Raw genomic sequence first — 18,994 nt, forward strand, 5'->3', positions numbered from 1 at the left:
TAATTTTCCCATTCTTGATGCACAACTCCATACACCATCATTTCAAGCTTTCTTACATTTCATAATGTAAGTTCCATATCCAAAATATCAGCAACATGATATTCACAACAGACAAAGAAAAGGGAAAATTTAGAAAAGGACCCTGTAAATAAGAATTGATTGATAAATAAGAGAAGCTACATAACGAATTTCAAAAGTATTAAAAGCAGTGATACACCAATAGTCCCACATCAGATAAGAATCGAATTGTCATTGGGTATACAAGAGAACTCCACCCTAATAATAATAACTAGGCTTAAACATTTTAGGCCGGTGGTTTTGGCCCAACGAGTTATTATTACTAACGGGTCGGGTCGTTACATTTAGTATCAGAGCCGGTTCACCAGCCGGAAGTATGAGATGAGTCTTAGCTGAGCCAGGGTCGGAATGACAAACTAAACCAGGGTTGATAAATGACGGGCTAAGTCAGGGTCGAAATGACAAAGGCTAGCGAGACAAGTCTCACATCGCCTAGTAATTTTGGATTGTGTGTGTTTAGAGTTGACGAGAACGTCAGGGCCTAAAAGGGGGAAGTCTGTGACACCCTAATAGTCTCACACTGGATGTGAATGAAATTATCATTGGGTATATAAGAGAACTCCACTCTAGTAATAATAACTGGGCTTAAATATTTTGGGCTGGTGGTTTGAACCCAACGAATTATTATTAATAGTGGGCCGGGTCGTTACATCTACTACAAAAAATTGAAATATAGAAGTATCTAAGGATCAAATTTTAAATTTTTCCACATCATCACCATATTTGGATAAACTAGCAACTTCAACGTTTAACTTGAGATTTTAGCAATTCAAAATAGTCGAATTTTGGGGAAAAAATTGTCTTACTAATTCACCAAAATCAACACCTTTCATATGTAATTAGAGAATCCCATCATCTACTTTCATAATGCTGTATAATTTTAACAATTCGTCCATCCATTTCAATCATATATAAGATAAATATTTTTATAAAATCATGACATTAAGCTTTAGAAACTTCAATTGCTTTAGATCATTTTTAACGGCAATGGTCACTAATTCACCAGTCTGATACAGTAATTTGATATAAATATGCAGCTAACAGTTGTACAGCTTGCAAAACAATTTGACATTCCACAAAGTGAACTATCCACTGATATTTTTAATTGCATTGTCAGGGATCCGCTGTACAAATGTAGGAACCAATTTTACAAGAATCTACCTCTTACATGAGATTACAATTTCAAGTTTAAATAATAAAAAAATCTGACACATTTGAAGTGTCGAAGGTATATCCACTAACATCGACTTTTCCTACAGCATGTAGAGATCAAGGTCAAACTGGTTGCAGCACATCCGAATTTTGTTACCAGCCAAAACCTGCAATTTCCTATACCAGAAAAAAACATTAGAATTTTGATTGATGTTGCAAGCACTCTGTCACAAGGATGGATCTTTTACTAAATTTTTGGTTTCAGTTAAGAGAGCATGCTTGATTGGTTTCAATCCTTTCTTGTACCAGTGACTGACAAGATATCCTTCCAATCTTCTGACCTGAAAAACATTGGAAATGCATGTAACTGGAGTTTCTTACTTGTAATACTTCAGAAGATGTAGAAGTACGGGCATTCTAGACTTGCAATTTGGCAACATAATGATGTTTCCAGTAGCTACTAACATTCATCTTACCACAAACGAAGGCTTGTCCACAAAATAAAAAGGAGTGAAGTACATTACTAGATTACCATCCATGAACAAATGTTGCATGTGAAGGATATGGAGTGGATGATGTAGAACTCCATCTTGGTATCAACTATTAGTTAGGAATAAATGGAAACAAGATCCATGAGTTTCATTCTAGCGGCAGGAATAAAGATATGCTTCACACTACAATATGCATTAGCAACCATGTTTGTCAAATGTTGGATACTAGTGGATAGCTGATAATTTTATTTAGCAAACAGTAGGTTTCAAAAAGTGCCGCACCTCATTTGAAATTTTACAGTTTTCTCAACAACAAAAGATTTCTCAATGGTGAATGCGACAGTTCAGTTCAGTAAAAGAAATGAAAATTTGGAATTCACAAATAACAAAGAACAAATGCAATACAGTACCACAAAGAATTAAAAAACTAAGTTCAAAAATTTCAGGATCAACATTTCAATGAATCAGAATTCCTAATACATGTCACCACAGGTGAATACTTGAGTACCTAGGCAGTCCTCTCAAAGCACTTAGTGTCCACGCGAACTGGCCATCTATTGTCTACTGCCTATTTATAACGACCCGACCCGCTAGCAATAATAACTCATTGGGCCAAAACCACCGGCCCAAAATACTTAAGCCCAATTATTATTACTACTGGGGTGTCACAGACTCCCCCCGTTTAGACCCTGACGTTCTCGTCAGAGCTAAACACACACATAGCCCAAAATCACCAGGCGATGTGAGACTTGTCTCGCTAGCCTTTGTAATCCCGACCCTAACTTAGCCTGTCAATCACCGACCCTGACTTAGTCTATCATTCCGACCCTAGCTAAGCCAAGACTCATCTCGCACTTCCGGTTGGTGAACTGGCTCTGACACCAAATGTAACGACCCAGCCCACTAGTAAGAATAACTCGTTAGGCCCAAACCACCAGCCCAAAATGCTTAAGCCCAGTTACTATTACTATTGGGGTGTCACACTATTCCATGAGCTTTAGGCACTAATTGCGTTTCTCTTAGTATTTTGCTGTATATTACTCATTTGGAAGTAAATAAATTTATATTCACAACCTAATTCTAACTGATTAGATATATCCAAAAGCAAAATATACATACTTCTTAAGTAAGTTGTTTGCCTGTCAGATGTCAGTTGATAATACATTAACTCATATCAGAAGAGGAAGGATAAGCGGTTGTACAAGGCAATTCAAGATCTACAACTATATAAATCTTGACTATGACTAACCTTTAGAAGGATATTTAGAGAGGTCAAGGTAATACATGTCTAAAGATCCTCATCAAGATTTCGTAATTACATTGTTACTTTCTTATCTGCTTTACGACCGTATGTCTAACTCCGGACAAAAATATTTCCTCATGCCGATAAATATATAAGATACAAGACATACTAGATAAATTGAACTAAATTACAAAAAAAAAAAGTATCACTAAGGCATCGTTTTGCGGCCGTTGCTGCCTTTTTATTTTGAAAAATCAAAATTCAGTATCGTTGGATGTCCTTGCGGATGGACTTACCTACCTCTAACAATTTTGCTAGCTGGCTGCACACCACATTAGATGTCAAAAGTCAACTTCTCCAGAAAAACCCAGTTAAGTACAGTTACTGCTAAGTTTTTGTTTTATCCCAACAAACCTCTTAGATATATATATAGGTTGCAAACACTCCATCTGCCCACACACTCGATCACAGAGAATTATAACAAGAAAATGATACCTCTACCAAACAGGCCTTAGGTTGTAATCATACAAAGCTCACAAACTCTCTTTGAACATGGTCTCAGGCTTCAGCAGAGCATGCCTTTTATAAATATAATTTTTTAATCAGAATTTTAAGCAATACTACAGAAATTTACAACATTTTCCCAAATTTCAGGAGGGCACATGCCCACCGAGAAAAGGACTCTGAAATAATCATCGTGATGTTCACAAGTGTTCCATTGATGATAAAATTTGTTCTAAGACTATCAAGAGCAAATCTAACATTAGGTAGTTTTGTGACATAAAGAGCCAGAGGAAGAGTGTCACTTGTTTTGTTTGTGTTTGCAAGTAGCTAATGTGAATTCTCCAATCATTGGGATTTGCATTAATCTTTCCATCACTACACCCACTTTTGGCAAGAACCTCGTGCACTTTTATGCCCTTTAAATTGACATATAGAGGTCCTTAAAAGAGTGCATGCGCCCTTAGAAGGATAAGATTTCCATGCATAACAAGCAAATGCAACTCTTATCACATGGACATGACATCTGCTACTGCCAAATGTCTCATTCATCAAATTCTAAATATACTATGTTAACAAATTTTGATAAATAGCTTTCTAATAGCAAGTTACCCTTTAAACTCTATGGCTCCATTTGATTTCGATAGGATAAGATGAGAAAGCAATGTTGGAGGAGAAAAAGGATTTAGTAATTCAGAGGCATTGGAGATTGTAAAAGAATTTTTCCGGCCAAATTACCCCACAAGGTTGGGATAACCAAATTCCATTGAAGAGGTTGGATTCGGACAGAATTAAGTTCAAAGAATTCCTTTCTATCCAATTGGCTGAGGAATCTAATCAGGTCAAATAATCTTGCCGGGATGGGATTGTTGAATCCCACCTAAGAGGTTGGACTTGAAAAGGTTTAAATTCATAAAACTCTTTTCTATTCTATATGCTTCAACCGACTTGTCGAGACATCAAACACCTCTGGGTCACTAAACCCTTCCTCTTCCCTAACATTGTTTTCTCGTCTTATCCCATCCAATCCAATCTTCGGTGCCAAACAGATCCTGTAAGCATATATATGAGGATTCTATAAATAGTCAAGTTTACATTTATAATACATAGTCAAAAATCACTGTATGAAATTAAGCACTTCTAACAAGTCCACAACACTTCTTCCCAGTCCAGTTGCCAAAAGTTATCAACCTAGATAAACCTTCCATGAAGATTACTTTAGGAATGTGTTTGGTTCACAGTTGGAATTGGAATTAGAATCGAAATGGAAATAAGCTAGAATCAAAATCAGAATGACTCATTACTTCATTCTGATTGGTTCACCACCTGAATCGGAATCGGGATGAACCATTCTCATTTTTCGGTGTTTGGTTCAGTTAGAAATCAAAAACGGAATTAAATTAATATACCAATTTTATCTGTATAGTATATTTTAATTACTTTTAACCATTTTGAATACTCTATTTAAAATATAAATGAGCAACTTATTGAATAATTAATGAAAAGTAAGACAATTTTATATTTTATACTATTTAATATGAAAATAAACTATTCATTCTTTTTTTTTATTACAGTAATTATATGATAACATATAAATTATAAAATTTTATATGATTCTAATAAATAAAATAGTTAACAAAACATAATCATTTTCTCAAAAAAAAACAGAGAAATAGAAGTCATATTTTCAATACCAATATTATAGCAAACTAAAATTACCGGTAACAATATAAAATTATCCAAAATAATATATCATTATTTCAAACAGTCTGAAAAAAATCATTATTAAAATTTCAAATAAAAATACTCAAAACTATGATACTATGAATAAAAATAAATTTCTAAACATTTCTGCTAGATCCATCGGAATTTGGATTAACAAGATAATTTAAAATTGAGTTCGTAACTCAGAACATAGAATTTTATAATTTAAATTCGAACTAAAAATTAAATATTAAAAATTTACATCAAAATTTTGAAATGATATCAAAATTTGAAATATATTTTTGTATTAAAAAATAAAATTTGAAATTGAGTGGCTAATTCAAAATATAAAACTAAATTTTGATTTATTCAAATTCAAACTTAAAATTATAATTTAAATTTCGATTTGAATCTATAAAATTTAATTTTAATTTTAAATAAAAATTTTAAATTTTAAATTGAATTTTAATTTAAATTCAAATTCATAAATTAGATTTGAAATGCTTGATTGAATTTTAATTTTTAAATCAAGTTCAAATTAAAATTTAAAATTATAAATTTAATTTCTATATTTAAACCTATATTTTAATTAAAAAATAAGGTTAAAAAATTAAATTTAATCCGAACAAATATCCATTCTACCCGAATTCGACTTCCAAACTGGCCTACTAGGCCGTAATGGAAAAATCGGTGATCAAGGGATTCCTATTCCCCCCGGGAATCAAAATTGGAATGGTACTTCCACATACCAACCACCTACAAACGGAATCGTGATTCTGATTCTGATTCCTGGCTGAAAAATAGGCAAACCAAACATGCCCTAGGAGTATTGAGGAGATTTATTGTAACAACTCCACGTCATCCTCGTTGTCAAGCAAGTTGTTGTACTATTGAGAAGATTTGTTGTAACAACTTCACGTCATCCTCGTTGTCAAGCAAGTTGTTGTACTATTGAGGAGATTTGTTGTAACAACTCTACGTCATCCTCGTCGTCAAGCAAGTTGTTGTGCTTGACAACAAGAATAACGTAGAATTGTTACAACAAATCTCCTCAATAAGGAGACAATTTATCAATGGTATAAGAATCTCACGATTCATGACCTGCATCTTATGATCGAAACCAAGGATGCTAAATAAACCAGATTCAATCCTTGGATCAGGATATGGCTAAGAAGATGCTGGTATCATAATTGCCAGCTCAAACTGTTATGTACATCTCAACTCAAGGGAACTATTTACATAATCAAATTTTATATTCTAGTAACAAAAAATAAGCACCTAGCAGCTAAAATAACATCCAAGAAATGTCGAAAATCTCAGGTCTATGTTCTATCTATATTCTGACAGTCATTAGCTATATGTCATCCTATTATTCTCACAATTTTATCTCCATCTTGGGAACTACGAGTAATATAGCAGTTTTCTTGTTTCAATCTAGGATAAGAAAATTTATTTATAAAATTTAATTATGGGATGAGAGATAAAAGCCTTTCGAGATTATAGTTTGAAGGACTGTTACTCATCAAGTGCAATTTCACCTATACACATTTTCCATAGTTAACTCATATATTTTCTGGATATGACTGTGATAATAATATAAAACACTTGATCTTATATTTATCTGCAAATGTGCAATAGTCTCTCATATTTTTAATGAGATTACCTAGTAAAGCTCTTAAAATTTTTGTATTAAGAACCCTGGTAAAAAAATCCCTCGATTAGCAATGATTAATTGTCTCATCCGAAACCTAACCTAACTGATTTACGAACCAATCTTGACAGCAGCAGTGGAGTATAACAACTTCCATATGCAAGATTAGAAAATTCTAACAATGTATGGAACTTTCATCTCTCATTTCCACTGAAGAAAGTTTGCCGTTAGCTAAGCAAATAAATTGACAAAAACTTAGTATAGGTAGTACAGGTAATATGGCTATCTTTCTCTGCATAATTTCAACTATATATAACAAAACAAGTAAGTCATAGTTGTAGCAGCAAACCATCTTAACAATGAAAGGATCCTCCGAAGGACATAATGGTTCTGTTAAGATAGTAAGAAAGCCATTTCTGTTTCCATACAGAATGTCAGTGAAATGTCGATCTCCGACCTGGTAAGACAATCCTTCATCAACAATAGTAGAAATAGCAATTAGAGTTAGCAGTCATCCTTAGGTATTTAGTCTTACCATGACAAGATGTGAGGCTGAACAACCAAAGTACTTTTCTATTTCTGCAGCTGTTCCAGCTGGCTTTTTAGTCTCTGAAATCAAAATAAATAAGCTTAAAGGACTTTCTTCTTAACGATGATATATTGCCCAATAGCAAAAATGGAAAATAAAGAAATAACAATAATCATGCCTTATTTCAAGTTTCCAACATATAATTTTAAAATCTTGCTTTCAATATGTTGAATGAAGAAGTCGAAAATTGGTTCAAAAATTCAATGTTAAAATGGTGATTGCGTCCTTGGGAAGCTGTAACTCCATACTTGTGCAAAACTTAAAATAGAGAAGAAATAGCAAAATCCTCTGAACATCAAATCTTCCAAACTCTCTACCATCAAGGCAATAAAGGAAAGAAAATGAGAACAATCTGACACAAACTAATTGAATTATTAAATTATGAAGTAAATAGCCTAGTTTTCTGGTGGTTCAGAAGCAATGCATAAGAACTAGGAAAGCACATAATTAAACAACAAAAGAAAAATTAGGGATGCATTTGCCATGACTTATTTGAGTGATTTCAGTCAAAAAAGAAAGTCAGAATTTTATTAAATATAATGGCAATTCTATCAAATTTAATGTCTGTATTGATTTTTTTAGCAAATAAAACTGCAACAATTAACAACTAATATCTAAGAGAGCTATCAAATTTAACAAAATTGTTAATTTAACGAAGGCCTAGTTTGGGTAATATAGTGGCTAAAAATACTTATTTTGTGCTTTGGAAGGTCCAAAAATTTCAAAGTGCTTCCAATCTTTCCCTCTTTTAATGCTACAAAATAAAATTGCAGCAGCAACAGTTCCAAAGTACAAAATAAGTACTTTTAGCCATCACATTGTCAGAGTAGGCCTAATTAGAACAACACAAGTCAAGAAAAATTAGAAGTTAAAAGGGCCATGAATCAAAACGTGATGAAGAAACAGCAAGCTAGGGATGCACTTGCCATGCCTTATAACGTGGATCCCTCCGATCGCCTCCTCGAGAAGGTTAGCCTCGGAGCCGTCGGGGTCGAACTGGCGGAGCCCGATGGAGTTGCTGAAGACGGCCAGTGCGCCGGGGGGGAAGGCGTCGCGGCAGCGGCGGAGGGCGGGGACGAGCGGGGGCCAGAGCGCGGGGGCGTAGGGCGCGGTGAGTGTGTTGTCCTTGTCGAAGACGACGCCGCGGAAGCCGAGGCGCCGGAGCGCGGCGCTATTGCTGCTCATGATGCTCCGCGCGGCGGTGGGGGTGAGGGTGAGGGTGGGAATCGGGGTGGGGGTGGTTTTTGTGGGGCGAGAACGAGGACTAAGACACCCTAGTAGTAGAGGTGTTTGTAGAAATGGGTGAGCGGGGCAGAGGAATTGGGAGGGGAACGGAGGTAACGTGAGGTGCGACATCTTGTTGGCAGGTGGGTGTCGGGGGATTCGCTAGGGGGCTTGGACCGGGTTCTCTTGGGAATGTTGGATAGCGATTGAGAGGTTTGGGGGTTGTTTCCCCTATCTTCTCAGAAGTGATTTTGGACCTCAGTAGAGCGTTTAGAAACAACATATAACAAATTTGATTTTATTTTTTTAAATCAAAAAATTAATTTTGAAGGCTTAAGTAAAAAAAAATTATTTTTCTAAAACTGATTCTAATTTTGGACTCAAACTTTAAATTTTTATTTTCAATATAAAAATTTTTTTATTAAATTGTATAATTTTTTTCATTTTTTTTTCATCATATTAAATAAATCTTTTTTTTCTTCCAACCAAACAAATATTGATAGAAAAATATTTTTTTTCTACAAACCAAACACTACAAAACGTAAAAAAAAATTTCACTAAATTTTTCGCTACCATTTCTCTTTTGCCCTTGCAAAAAAATACTTTCTCCTTCTCCGCTGTCTCCAGAATGGCGTAATCCTCATGATGCCGCCATAGTATCAAAGAATTTCGCCACTATTTTCATTATTTAGGGTTTTGGAGTATCCAAATATTGTGCTTTTTTGGAAGGAGTTGAGGGTCTACCTTGTGTTCTTACAACTTTCTACGTAAAGAAAAATGTAAGATTCATGGAATTTTGTAATTTTTTACATCTAGATTTTTTAATCTGCAAAATAAAATTATTTAGGATTTTGGAATATCCGAATATTGTGATCTGTTGGAAGGAGTTGAGGGTCTACATTGTGTTCTTACAACTTTCCACGTAAAGAAAAAGGTAAGATTCATGGAATTTTGTAATTTTTTACATCTAGGATTTTTTAATCTGCAAACTAAAATATTAATTCTAGGTCTATATGATGTTTTCTGAAATATTTTATAAATTAACTTATTGTCATTTTATCCTTAAGTTATAATTTTTGCATGTGCTGAGAAAAGTTGCAATTTTCTATAATATCCTATGAATTAATTTTTTTTGATTTGATCTTTAATATCTTTTGCATGCATCGAAATTTTGCATTATATTTGGTGCTATTTAAATTTATCTTTTGATTTGCAATTGCAACATGCCACCAGATTATAGATTGAAAGTTATGTATGGGGGAGTGTTTAAACCAGTTAAGATAAAGTTAGACAGAAAATATGTGTATGGAATGCAAACTTGCTACACAGTACTTAGTGATATATATACTTTAAAAGAATTTTTTGAAGATATTAAACAAAAGTGGAATTGGAGAGAAATAGAATATGTGCAAGTGGCTTATAAATCAAAAAAGACCAAAAGAGAAGCTCAAAAGTTTATTGATATTAAAGGTGAAAGTGATTTTCTAGATATGTTAGACCAATTCTGTCACGTCCTGGGCCGATTTTAAAAGTCTTTTTATAATAAATATCATTTTAGAAATCAGAGTTGCCGAAAACGTACCCTTTTTTTTTGAATTCAACCTAACCCACGTGATGTACAGACCTGCCACAAATACAAAGTTCCTCTGTCCACTCGAACAGAGTCTCCTTTGTATTTGCACGGCGTACCAACAACAACATCAGGATCACAACAACAACTTACATTTACCAATCCACAAACAGTTCATGCGATGCATTTCCATACAGCTAGCGATCTTTAGAGATGATGCATGTCTCTAAACACTCTTTAGGCGCTGGATGCTGCGATGCACAGTACAACAATCATCCAATTAAAAAGTGCTCCCCACCCGGAAGCTTTATTTTTAAACTCTAATTCATCATCCATAAAATCATTCGAAAATCTTTTTAAAACTGTTTTTTACTCGGAAACTCCGTTTAGAAAACCGACTACCTCGAGGGGTAGAAAACCACGATGCATAAATACACAAATCCGAGAACCAGTTATCCATAAAACCCAAAACCACAGACCCAAAATCCCCAATTGCATGCATAATGGAAATCACCAAGTCAAACAGGTTCACAAATACTCAATAGTAATAGTGATCATCTAACTGAACTATTTAATTATTAATTTACTAAATGCAGAAATAAAACATAACCAGGGTGACGGTCGCTACTGCAGTCTAACTTGTATGTCCTCCCGTCGCGCCCAAAAGCCAACTCCTCTCCCGAGTCACCTGAAAAAATGGGGGGGTGAGAAACTACAATCAAGGTTTCCTAGTGGGTACGACAGAGCCACGAAGGCAAGTCGTAATCACCGGAAACCAAAGGAGGTAAGGTAAACAAATTACAAGTGCTATGATACAAAATAGAACTACAGTAGCTATAGCAGATATGATAAGAAGTAAGTAATAAAAACTGCTACTGTAAGGAATGCAATGCCGAGTATGCCTTAAGATAACGAAACCAAAATTGTACTCAATCTGGTGCATGCTATGTTGGGCCGCAGACCTCAAGCGTTGCCTGTCACAATGCTTGCACCAACTTGATTCATCTGCCCACTGGACGACCCGTCCGGATAAGTACTCCTCCAGTCGATGGCCAAACCGACCTAGTATTATGAATACCCCCAAGTGTTATGACTAAGTCATGCTGATATGCTCAATGCGAAAACCGGCTGACGCAGGTGCCTTGGCTGAAGCCAGATACAAGGGCATACAACGCTGAACCATGATCAACCAGATCGAAATATATGATAAAGGAGTCGATGTGTTGCCTCGACCCAAGGTGGACCTAAGGTCCACAAAGATACAATATATGCAAGCCTGCTCTATATGTTTATCAATAACTATCAACATGCAGTCAATAAGGAATAGATAAACGAACGATAACCAAAGCAACCGACATGTAGAGATACAATGCTTAAATAGAAGAACAGAGGAAGGTGAAACGATCTCACCGACTACCAGCTCGAAGCACCCACCTGTCACTATCGCGTCGAAAACTGGGTGTGCACAAGTCAACCAGACCTACGAAGATCCACCAGGTTAGTATCCAACCCACAAACCCAAAGTACATGACTCACGAACCCCCACACAAATCCCCGAAATCGATTTCCCAAAATCGATCACCGAAACTCGTCGGAAATCTCGAAAATCACACCAGGACGCCGTCGGGACCCACTAAGTGTCCCGAAACTCACCGACTCGTGCCACGAGTCACCCGCTACCACAAAACACACCGATTTGGACGTCTTGGCAGCAAACACACGATTACACAACTAAACAATTATCGCCGGATAATTATACGGATCCGGGTTTCCAGAAGTATCAATTTCGATACCGGAACCCACCATCGCTCACCCGTCATCTCCGAACCCACGATATGACGATGGTGACCAGCCGACAAGGCTTAGCGACAACTCACAAGGCAAACAAACAACGTCGGAAGAAATCCAAACCGAAACGCGTTCCACCGGCGAATTTCATCGAAAAACGCACTGAAATCGCTATTCGATTTTCGCGAAAGCTATCGGACCTTGGACAATCAGTCCAGAGGTCACCACACACACATACACACTGCCCATAGTAGCCACAAGGTTCACAATTGCATAAAAGTCCCTACATTTACATAAAATCCTGTTATTTTATGTAAATCGGGTGATTATGTGGCTCGTTAATGCAAACCGAGGACTTCCGAGGTCCGCCGAGACACGTACTGACAGGTCTCGACGTGCCGGAGGCCGTGCTCATGATCCGGAGCACAACGGCTCACTGTGAGAGGCGCGGGAGCGACCCGAAGATTCAGCAAACGGCGCGCACTCGGGGAAAAGTTGTGCCGAAAAGGCCGAACCAAAATCCGTTGATCTAAAGTGAGGTGAGCACTATGATCAGCACTGACCAACGATCACCATGCCCACCTCCGGAGGCATCGAGACAGCCTCCGATCGCCGAAAAAGTGTGCGCAAACCTAGACAACACCCAAAAAGACCTTAACAAGCTTACCGGAGCAGTGGGGGTTAGGGTACGGCCGGCGGCGGCTCTACGGCGGGCGCGCCAGCGGCCGACGGGTGCGGCCGATGAGGGAAGGCCGGGGCTCGCACCGGCAGGCGGCAGTGGGGGGTGGCGGCGGAGCAACTTGAGTCCTTACGGGCTAGGGCTCGGGTTCCAGGGTAGCTACCACCACGGTGGCCGGCAGGGAGCTCAGGGACGACGGCGGCGAACTATCGGAGACCGGAGGGAAGTCGAGCAGGTGGCTCCTTGCGACGGCGGCATGGGAGAGGAGGTGCGAGGTCACCTTGGCCCAAGTAGGTCTAGGCGGCCGCAGGTTGACAGAGGCGGCGGCGGCTGTGGCGGCCTGTAGGGATGGCGGTGACCGGCGGGAAAGGTCGCCGGGGCTCCGGGGGAGGCGGCGGGAGCGGCCTCAGGCGGCGGCGGCGTGAGGGGAGGGAGCTGAAGCTCCCTCAACCTGTGTTGGCCCTAGTTGGCTGCAAGCGGCCTGGGCGGTAGCGGCGGTGTCACGCCCCGCCCCGAAACCACTACCAATTTGGCACGATTCGGCCGCGGAGGCGGATTGCCAAACGGACAGCACCTCCCCTATCCGCCCAAGACTCAACAACAGGAATGTGTACAAGAATTTACCCAGGAAATTAAATTTTGAACATACACATTCACAAGGGCACAAACAGTGCCAACAATACAAAGAGCAAGTAATCCACAAGTAAAAATAAGTGAAATAAAGAGAGTACTTTACTAACTATTACAATAGTTTCATTATTTTCCTTTACATCATTTTCTTTAAATGAGTACATTTTTCATCCAAAGTACATAGCTCTTCAAGTCCTCACCTACAATGATTCTCTCAATACATAGGTATGCTAATGCAAAAAGGAAAGCTACTATACTACCACGGTCTCATTGATCGGGCGCGATGCCTTTACCGCGGTCCTCTCTCGACAGCCCTGAACCTACCACTGGAAATAGAGTGGGGTGAGAACTATCTTCCATAGTTCCCAGTGGGCTCGGCCGCCGACTCTGCCGATCTCCCCACTAGGTCCAAGTGGGCACAAGTAACAACAGATAGATAGATAGATAGATATGTATCTGAAAGCTGTAAATGCAATAGTAGGAAAACTATGCTACTATGCCCATAATCATGAATATGAATGCATGCATCATATAATAAAGGTTTGCTACCATGCTAATAAATTCGATTCATGATCGAATAGCAATGTTCAATGACATTATTAAACCTTTAACTTTTTCGTTTATCCAATCTGTGGCGAGGCCCTAGGGCTCGCCCATAACTCAACCTTCAATCCCAAAGTGGGGAGGGAGCTCCAAGTGCACCCAAGCCCGAGACCGTCTGCGGACCTCCATGTGGTCCGGACCTCCAAGTGGTCCTAGTCGCGCGACACTCTAGAGTACTCGACGACAATCCCCTCCATGTGGGGATAGGATTGCTATACCACCCCAAAAGCAGACTTTGAGCTAAGATCTATCCTCTCCAAATGAGGATACCCTACAACTAGGGTCAACAACCCAATCAAATCCTCTCCAAGTGAGGATGCTCTACAACTAGAGTCAATAACCCAATCGAATCCTCTCAAAGTGAGAAAGCACTATAAACTAGGGTCCACAACCCAATTAAATCCTCTCCAAGTGAGGATGCCCTACAACTAGGGTCAATGTCTCAATCGACTCATCGACAACCTCTCCACGTGAGGACATTTAGGTTTACCAAGTTCTTTATTCACAAAGTATTTTCTAAGGGATCCATCTATCCCTAGGTTCTCAAACCTCTAGTGTTACTCACACTACATTAATGCCACTCGTCATCGTTTAAAATTTGGATGCCACTCGTATGTTCTTTAACATTAACACTACTTTCTATGTCATCAACACCCCCATCGGGTTCACCTCTTTTTTTTTCGCATTATAGGATCCACGTTCCGACCCAATCCTCACCTATCTAAGTTACCAAGCGTTCCAAGTACACTAGGTTATCAATTAGAAAGCATAAGGAATGGAGTTACTATGTAATCCTACAATGCAACATGAAGAGATGAGATTAAATGCAATCTAAGATATAGAAAGGAGTTCGAAAGCTTCGGGATGGCACCCCCCACCTTTAATCGATGTGGAGACTTCGAAAATCCTTCTCGGCGAACTTTACGAAAAGGCTTTAGCCTTCCTTGCCTAAATCAACGTTAAGCCGGCCCTATTTTGCCGAGAACTTCACGCCGGCTCACCGAATGCCAAAACCGACTTCGCCCCCACGTTTTGTGACCTAACAAATAGGGTTTCCAAGGCTTCAAATGAGATAAATCTCATACTTTCATAAAAACCCCATTTTGGAGCCCTAGGTTTGCACCTATAGCAAACCACCAATAAATCCCTAAATTCTTGGGATTGATCTACTTAGAAGCATGCTTAGGGTCCATTTGACCCATTCCAAAGCATAAAAATCCAAAACCCCAAGTTCTAGAAGCTAGGGTTCAAGAGCTTACCTCTTGTGCTACACCAAGGAGAAGAGGAGAGGGAGATGAAGGTGTCCAAAGCCTTCCTCTTGATCTTCTTCTTCTTCTCCTTTTCCTTCATCTCCTTCTTGTTCTTTTTTTTCTCCTTTCTTTTCTAGAGAGAGAGAGAGAGCAAGAGAGAAAGAGAGATAGAGAGGGAATGAGATGAGAGGGGCTGAGGGAGAGGGTTATTTCCCATATACACCCCTCACATGATGGTCATTTTGCACTTAAATCCCTCAACTATTCATCCATTGCACAGCCCTCACTGGGCAGAGTTTGCGCGGAGGGACCGGTCTCCCCGACTTAAGACCGGTCCCCGAGGGCCTCCCTCGGGCGCACGCGTTCGGGAACCGGTCTCTCCCCGGGAGACCGGTCCTCGGGAGACCGGTCCTCGCCTGAGAGACCGGTCCCCGAGAGCTTGATTTACAGGACTTAGCCAAATTTCGGCACTTCTCACTGGGACCACGTTCGGGGACCGGTCCCTTCCTGCCAGGGACCGGTTGCACCAAGCAACCCCGCCACTGTAGCTAGGAGGACCGGTCCTCCCCTCCAGGGACCGGTCCCCGAGAGCAAAATCTGCCAAGTCCAGATTTTTGCTTATTTGCTCTCGCGGACTCAACTCCAAAGCACTTTTTGTGTTTTGGATATTTTTAACTTCCACCATGGGTATTCACTCGACAGTTAGTCGATCCTGGATGAAGTACAATTCTTGGATTTTGAGAATTCACTTCCTTACAGGCGGCGCACGGGGCTGCGGCGGCCGGCGGGGACAATCGTCGGAGATTAGGGCGATGTCGGCAGAGAGAGCGAGGAGGCAAAGTAGTCTTGGGCCTCCTCTCAACTCGAGAGAAAGAAAGAGAGAGATAGAGAGAGGGAAGGTGGTAATGGCTGCGGCTGCGACTGTGGCTGCTGTTGGCTGGCCGAGGCTAGGTCCGCCGTGGCCGGCGCGTGCACGACGAGGGCAGGTGAGGAAGATGGAGGTGGCTGGGGTTAGTAGGGGGCTAGGGTTAGGGTTTCAAGTGCGAAAACCCTAGTTACACAATTTATACAAGCTCTAATTTGCGCACAAGTCCCTCAAAACTCAATATTTAATATTGAGTCCCTCACAGTGCGAGTAAAACACGCAAATACACCTCCACAATCAATTTCACGCAAAACGGTACATAAAATGTAGTGCCTTTTACAAAATTACCGTTTTGCCATCTAAGACCCCTCCCCGATCAACGTGAGATAACAGGAGATCCGTTTGTCAGATTTGGGAACGGATTGTACCAATGCGATCAGCACGACAGAGATATCCAACTCATGATTTCGTTTCACCTCGTTTGGTCACGGATTCGCGACAAAACTCACCCTCTATCCAAGTGGCGAAACTACACACAAATACATATAAAATACGTATTTCCAATTTTCTTGAAATCCGTCCGTCAAACCTAAAATCTGTCAGCGCCAATGGTTCTAGAATAGTTGAACCATTCAAAACGAGCTATTGGATCGCTATGAACGGAGTCCGATATGTGCCAGAAGCCAACTCTACTCATTGGCCTCTCCGGAAATCCAAGTTACTATTCACTTTAAGTGAAAAGCAAAAGTCGCGTGACTTCTCCATTCAAACTCGTTTTCTTCCAAAACTTGACGAGTGCTTTTGTAATTAAAATACATACAAAATATCGTCAATAGAGAGTTTAGCTACACTGCCAAAATCTCAGTCCTTACAAATTCACAGATGGTACATAGATAGAAATATTTGTTACTATTAGTTCCGATGACATCCATTTTAATTTCAATGTTCAACATGATGGTGCTACTAATCCTACTGGTGGTACTAATGATAGTGATAATGGTATTGATGGTGGGAAAAAGGATAAAGCTTGTCACGCCCTAAACCCGCCTATTTGGTCGGTTTGGGGCGTGACAGAAGTAGAGGTATCAGAGCAAGTAAAAGAGAGAAGTCTAGGATGGACCTAGGAGACCCTAGGTTGGTAACCCTAAGGACATAGGTACGTGAGAGACACGGATCTATGAGTCGTGGCAGAGGTTAACTCAATTGGGTATAATTGTAGTATGTCTCTAATGGTTAATAGAGATGGATTCAAGTAATACTTGTTCTCATTTCAAGTGAGTTGTGTTGGCGGCCGACAACATAACACCAAGGATTGGGAATGAGTGTGCTTGTGTGCTTCTGCCGGATTGGGTGTTTAGTTGCTTATTCCTAAATTGCGTCGCATACGTGGGTTATGTAATTAACCTAATTGTTGCGTTTCAGGAGCTATGGCACCGAGGGGATGCCCTAGGACGCGATCCACTCCGGCACCGCCTCCTGAGGTGCCCGAGCGTTCTGGACCGGGCGAGGTATAGGAGTTACGGGCACAAGTGACTGCACTTGTTGGTGTGGTGCAGCGCCAAGAAAACCAGTTGGAGCGGCTCCAGGAGTTGATGGCGCGGCAAGTGGCGGCGGTGGCCGCGATAGTAACTAAGGGCCGTGATCCGCCCGCGCCCTCGGCTCGTTTGCCTAATGTGGCTGAGAGCGTGGGCATTGCGGCAGCTCCGGTGGCGGCATGTCCTCCGCCGGTGTGTATTCCTCCAATGGCTTCGGGCTCATCGACACTCGAGGCGGCGGCTGAGGAGGTTGAGCGGGAGTGTGGATATACAGCTCTCACAAAGTTCATGAAGTTTCACCCTCCGACGTTCGACGGTGAGGTGGTGGATCCTTGGATCGTGGAGACTTGGCTAGCCACGATGGAGACGTTATTCGAGGACACCTACGTCTTGGAGCAAGACAAGGTACACTTGGCCGCTCATTGCCTTGAGAAGACAGTGCGAGTGTGGTGGAAGAGGGTGAAGAAGGATCGATCTCCGAATCTTTCCTCGATCGATTGGGAGGAGTTTCGGGGGTTGATGTTTGCTGAGTATTTTCCCGATAGTGACAAGAGAAAGATGCGAAAAAATTTTCGAAAGCTTAAGCAAGGCAATCACACAGTATAGGAGTACGAGCAGGAGTTCACACATCTTATAAATTGTGTCCCGAATGTAGCGAGGACAGAGCAAGACCAGGCGAAGTGTTTTGTGCGTGGACTCCGACCTGACATATTCCGGACAGTGCATGCTTTCAAGTTTTGCACCTTTGCGGAGGTGTTGGACCGTGCTTTGTGGGTTGAGCACGGGAATGCTTGCGCGCGGGAGGAGCGCGAGACATTTGAGAAGGACAAGGGTAGGAAGCGGCTCGGCGGTGGTTCGGGGGGGCAATCAAGTTTCAAGAAGCCCGTAAAGTATCTGAAGGGATAGTCGAAGAGCCGTGGACCCTTGCGATGTGTGATTTGCTGCGGGGAGCATCGCCCGATAAACTGCGAGCACCGGGAGCGACGGGGCTCAAGTGGAGGAGCCCGTGGAGGTTGTCGACCGCGATGTGGTGGCAGGTATGGTGCTGATTAATGATGTTCGAGCGAGAGCTTTATTTGATACAGGTGCCACTCATTCGTTCATTAGCCGATCGTTTACACAAATGCATGGCATTGAGGTACAGTTGAGTAAAAGTACTTGGCGGGTAGAAGCCCCCGAGCGTCCGTTTGTCATTAGGAAAGAATGTTTGGCGTGTCCCGTGCAAATAGGCGACTAGATTATGCTGACGCGACTGCTAGTGCTCAAGCGGTTAAAAGATTTCGATCTAGTATTGGGCATGGATTGCCTCTCAAAGTACCACGCAACTATTGATTGCAAGAGCCGGATTATAACTTTTCGTGAGCCCGGATAAGAAGAGTTTACCTACCGTGCTTGCAAAAGTTCACTCTTCGCTATGACCGTGTCGGCGTCGAGGGCAAGG

General features: G+C 40.8%; 2 protein-coding genes across 2 annotated transcripts; one reads left to right on the top strand and one right to left on the bottom strand.

Annotated features, from left to right (window-relative positions):
* Positions 1,143 to 8,765, bottom strand: LOC109719723. Its single transcript, XM_020246514.1, has 5 exons — positions 8,336 to 8,765; positions 7,356 to 7,429; positions 7,170 to 7,277; positions 1,510 to 1,571; positions 1,143 to 1,407 (listed from the first exon to the last, which is right to left on the bottom strand). The coding sequence occupies exons 1-5, from the start codon at positions 8,763 to 8,765 to the stop codon at positions 1,332 to 1,334; spliced, it is 750 nt and encodes a 249-aa protein (XP_020102103.1). The 3' UTR covers positions 1,143 to 1,331.
* LOC109719724 lies at positions 17,611 to 18,459 on the top strand. Its single transcript, XM_020246515.1, has 2 exons — positions 17,611 to 18,142; positions 18,275 to 18,459. The coding sequence occupies exons 1-2, from the start codon at positions 17,611 to 17,613 to the stop codon at positions 18,457 to 18,459; spliced, it is 717 nt and encodes a 238-aa protein (XP_020102104.1).

The sequence above is a fragment of the Ananas comosus genome, linkage group 13, assembly GCF_001540865.1.
Source record: "Ananas comosus cultivar F153 linkage group 13, ASM154086v1, whole genome shotgun sequence".
NCBI classification, from domain to species: domain Eukaryota; kingdom Viridiplantae; phylum Streptophyta; class Magnoliopsida; order Poales; family Bromeliaceae; genus Ananas; species Ananas comosus.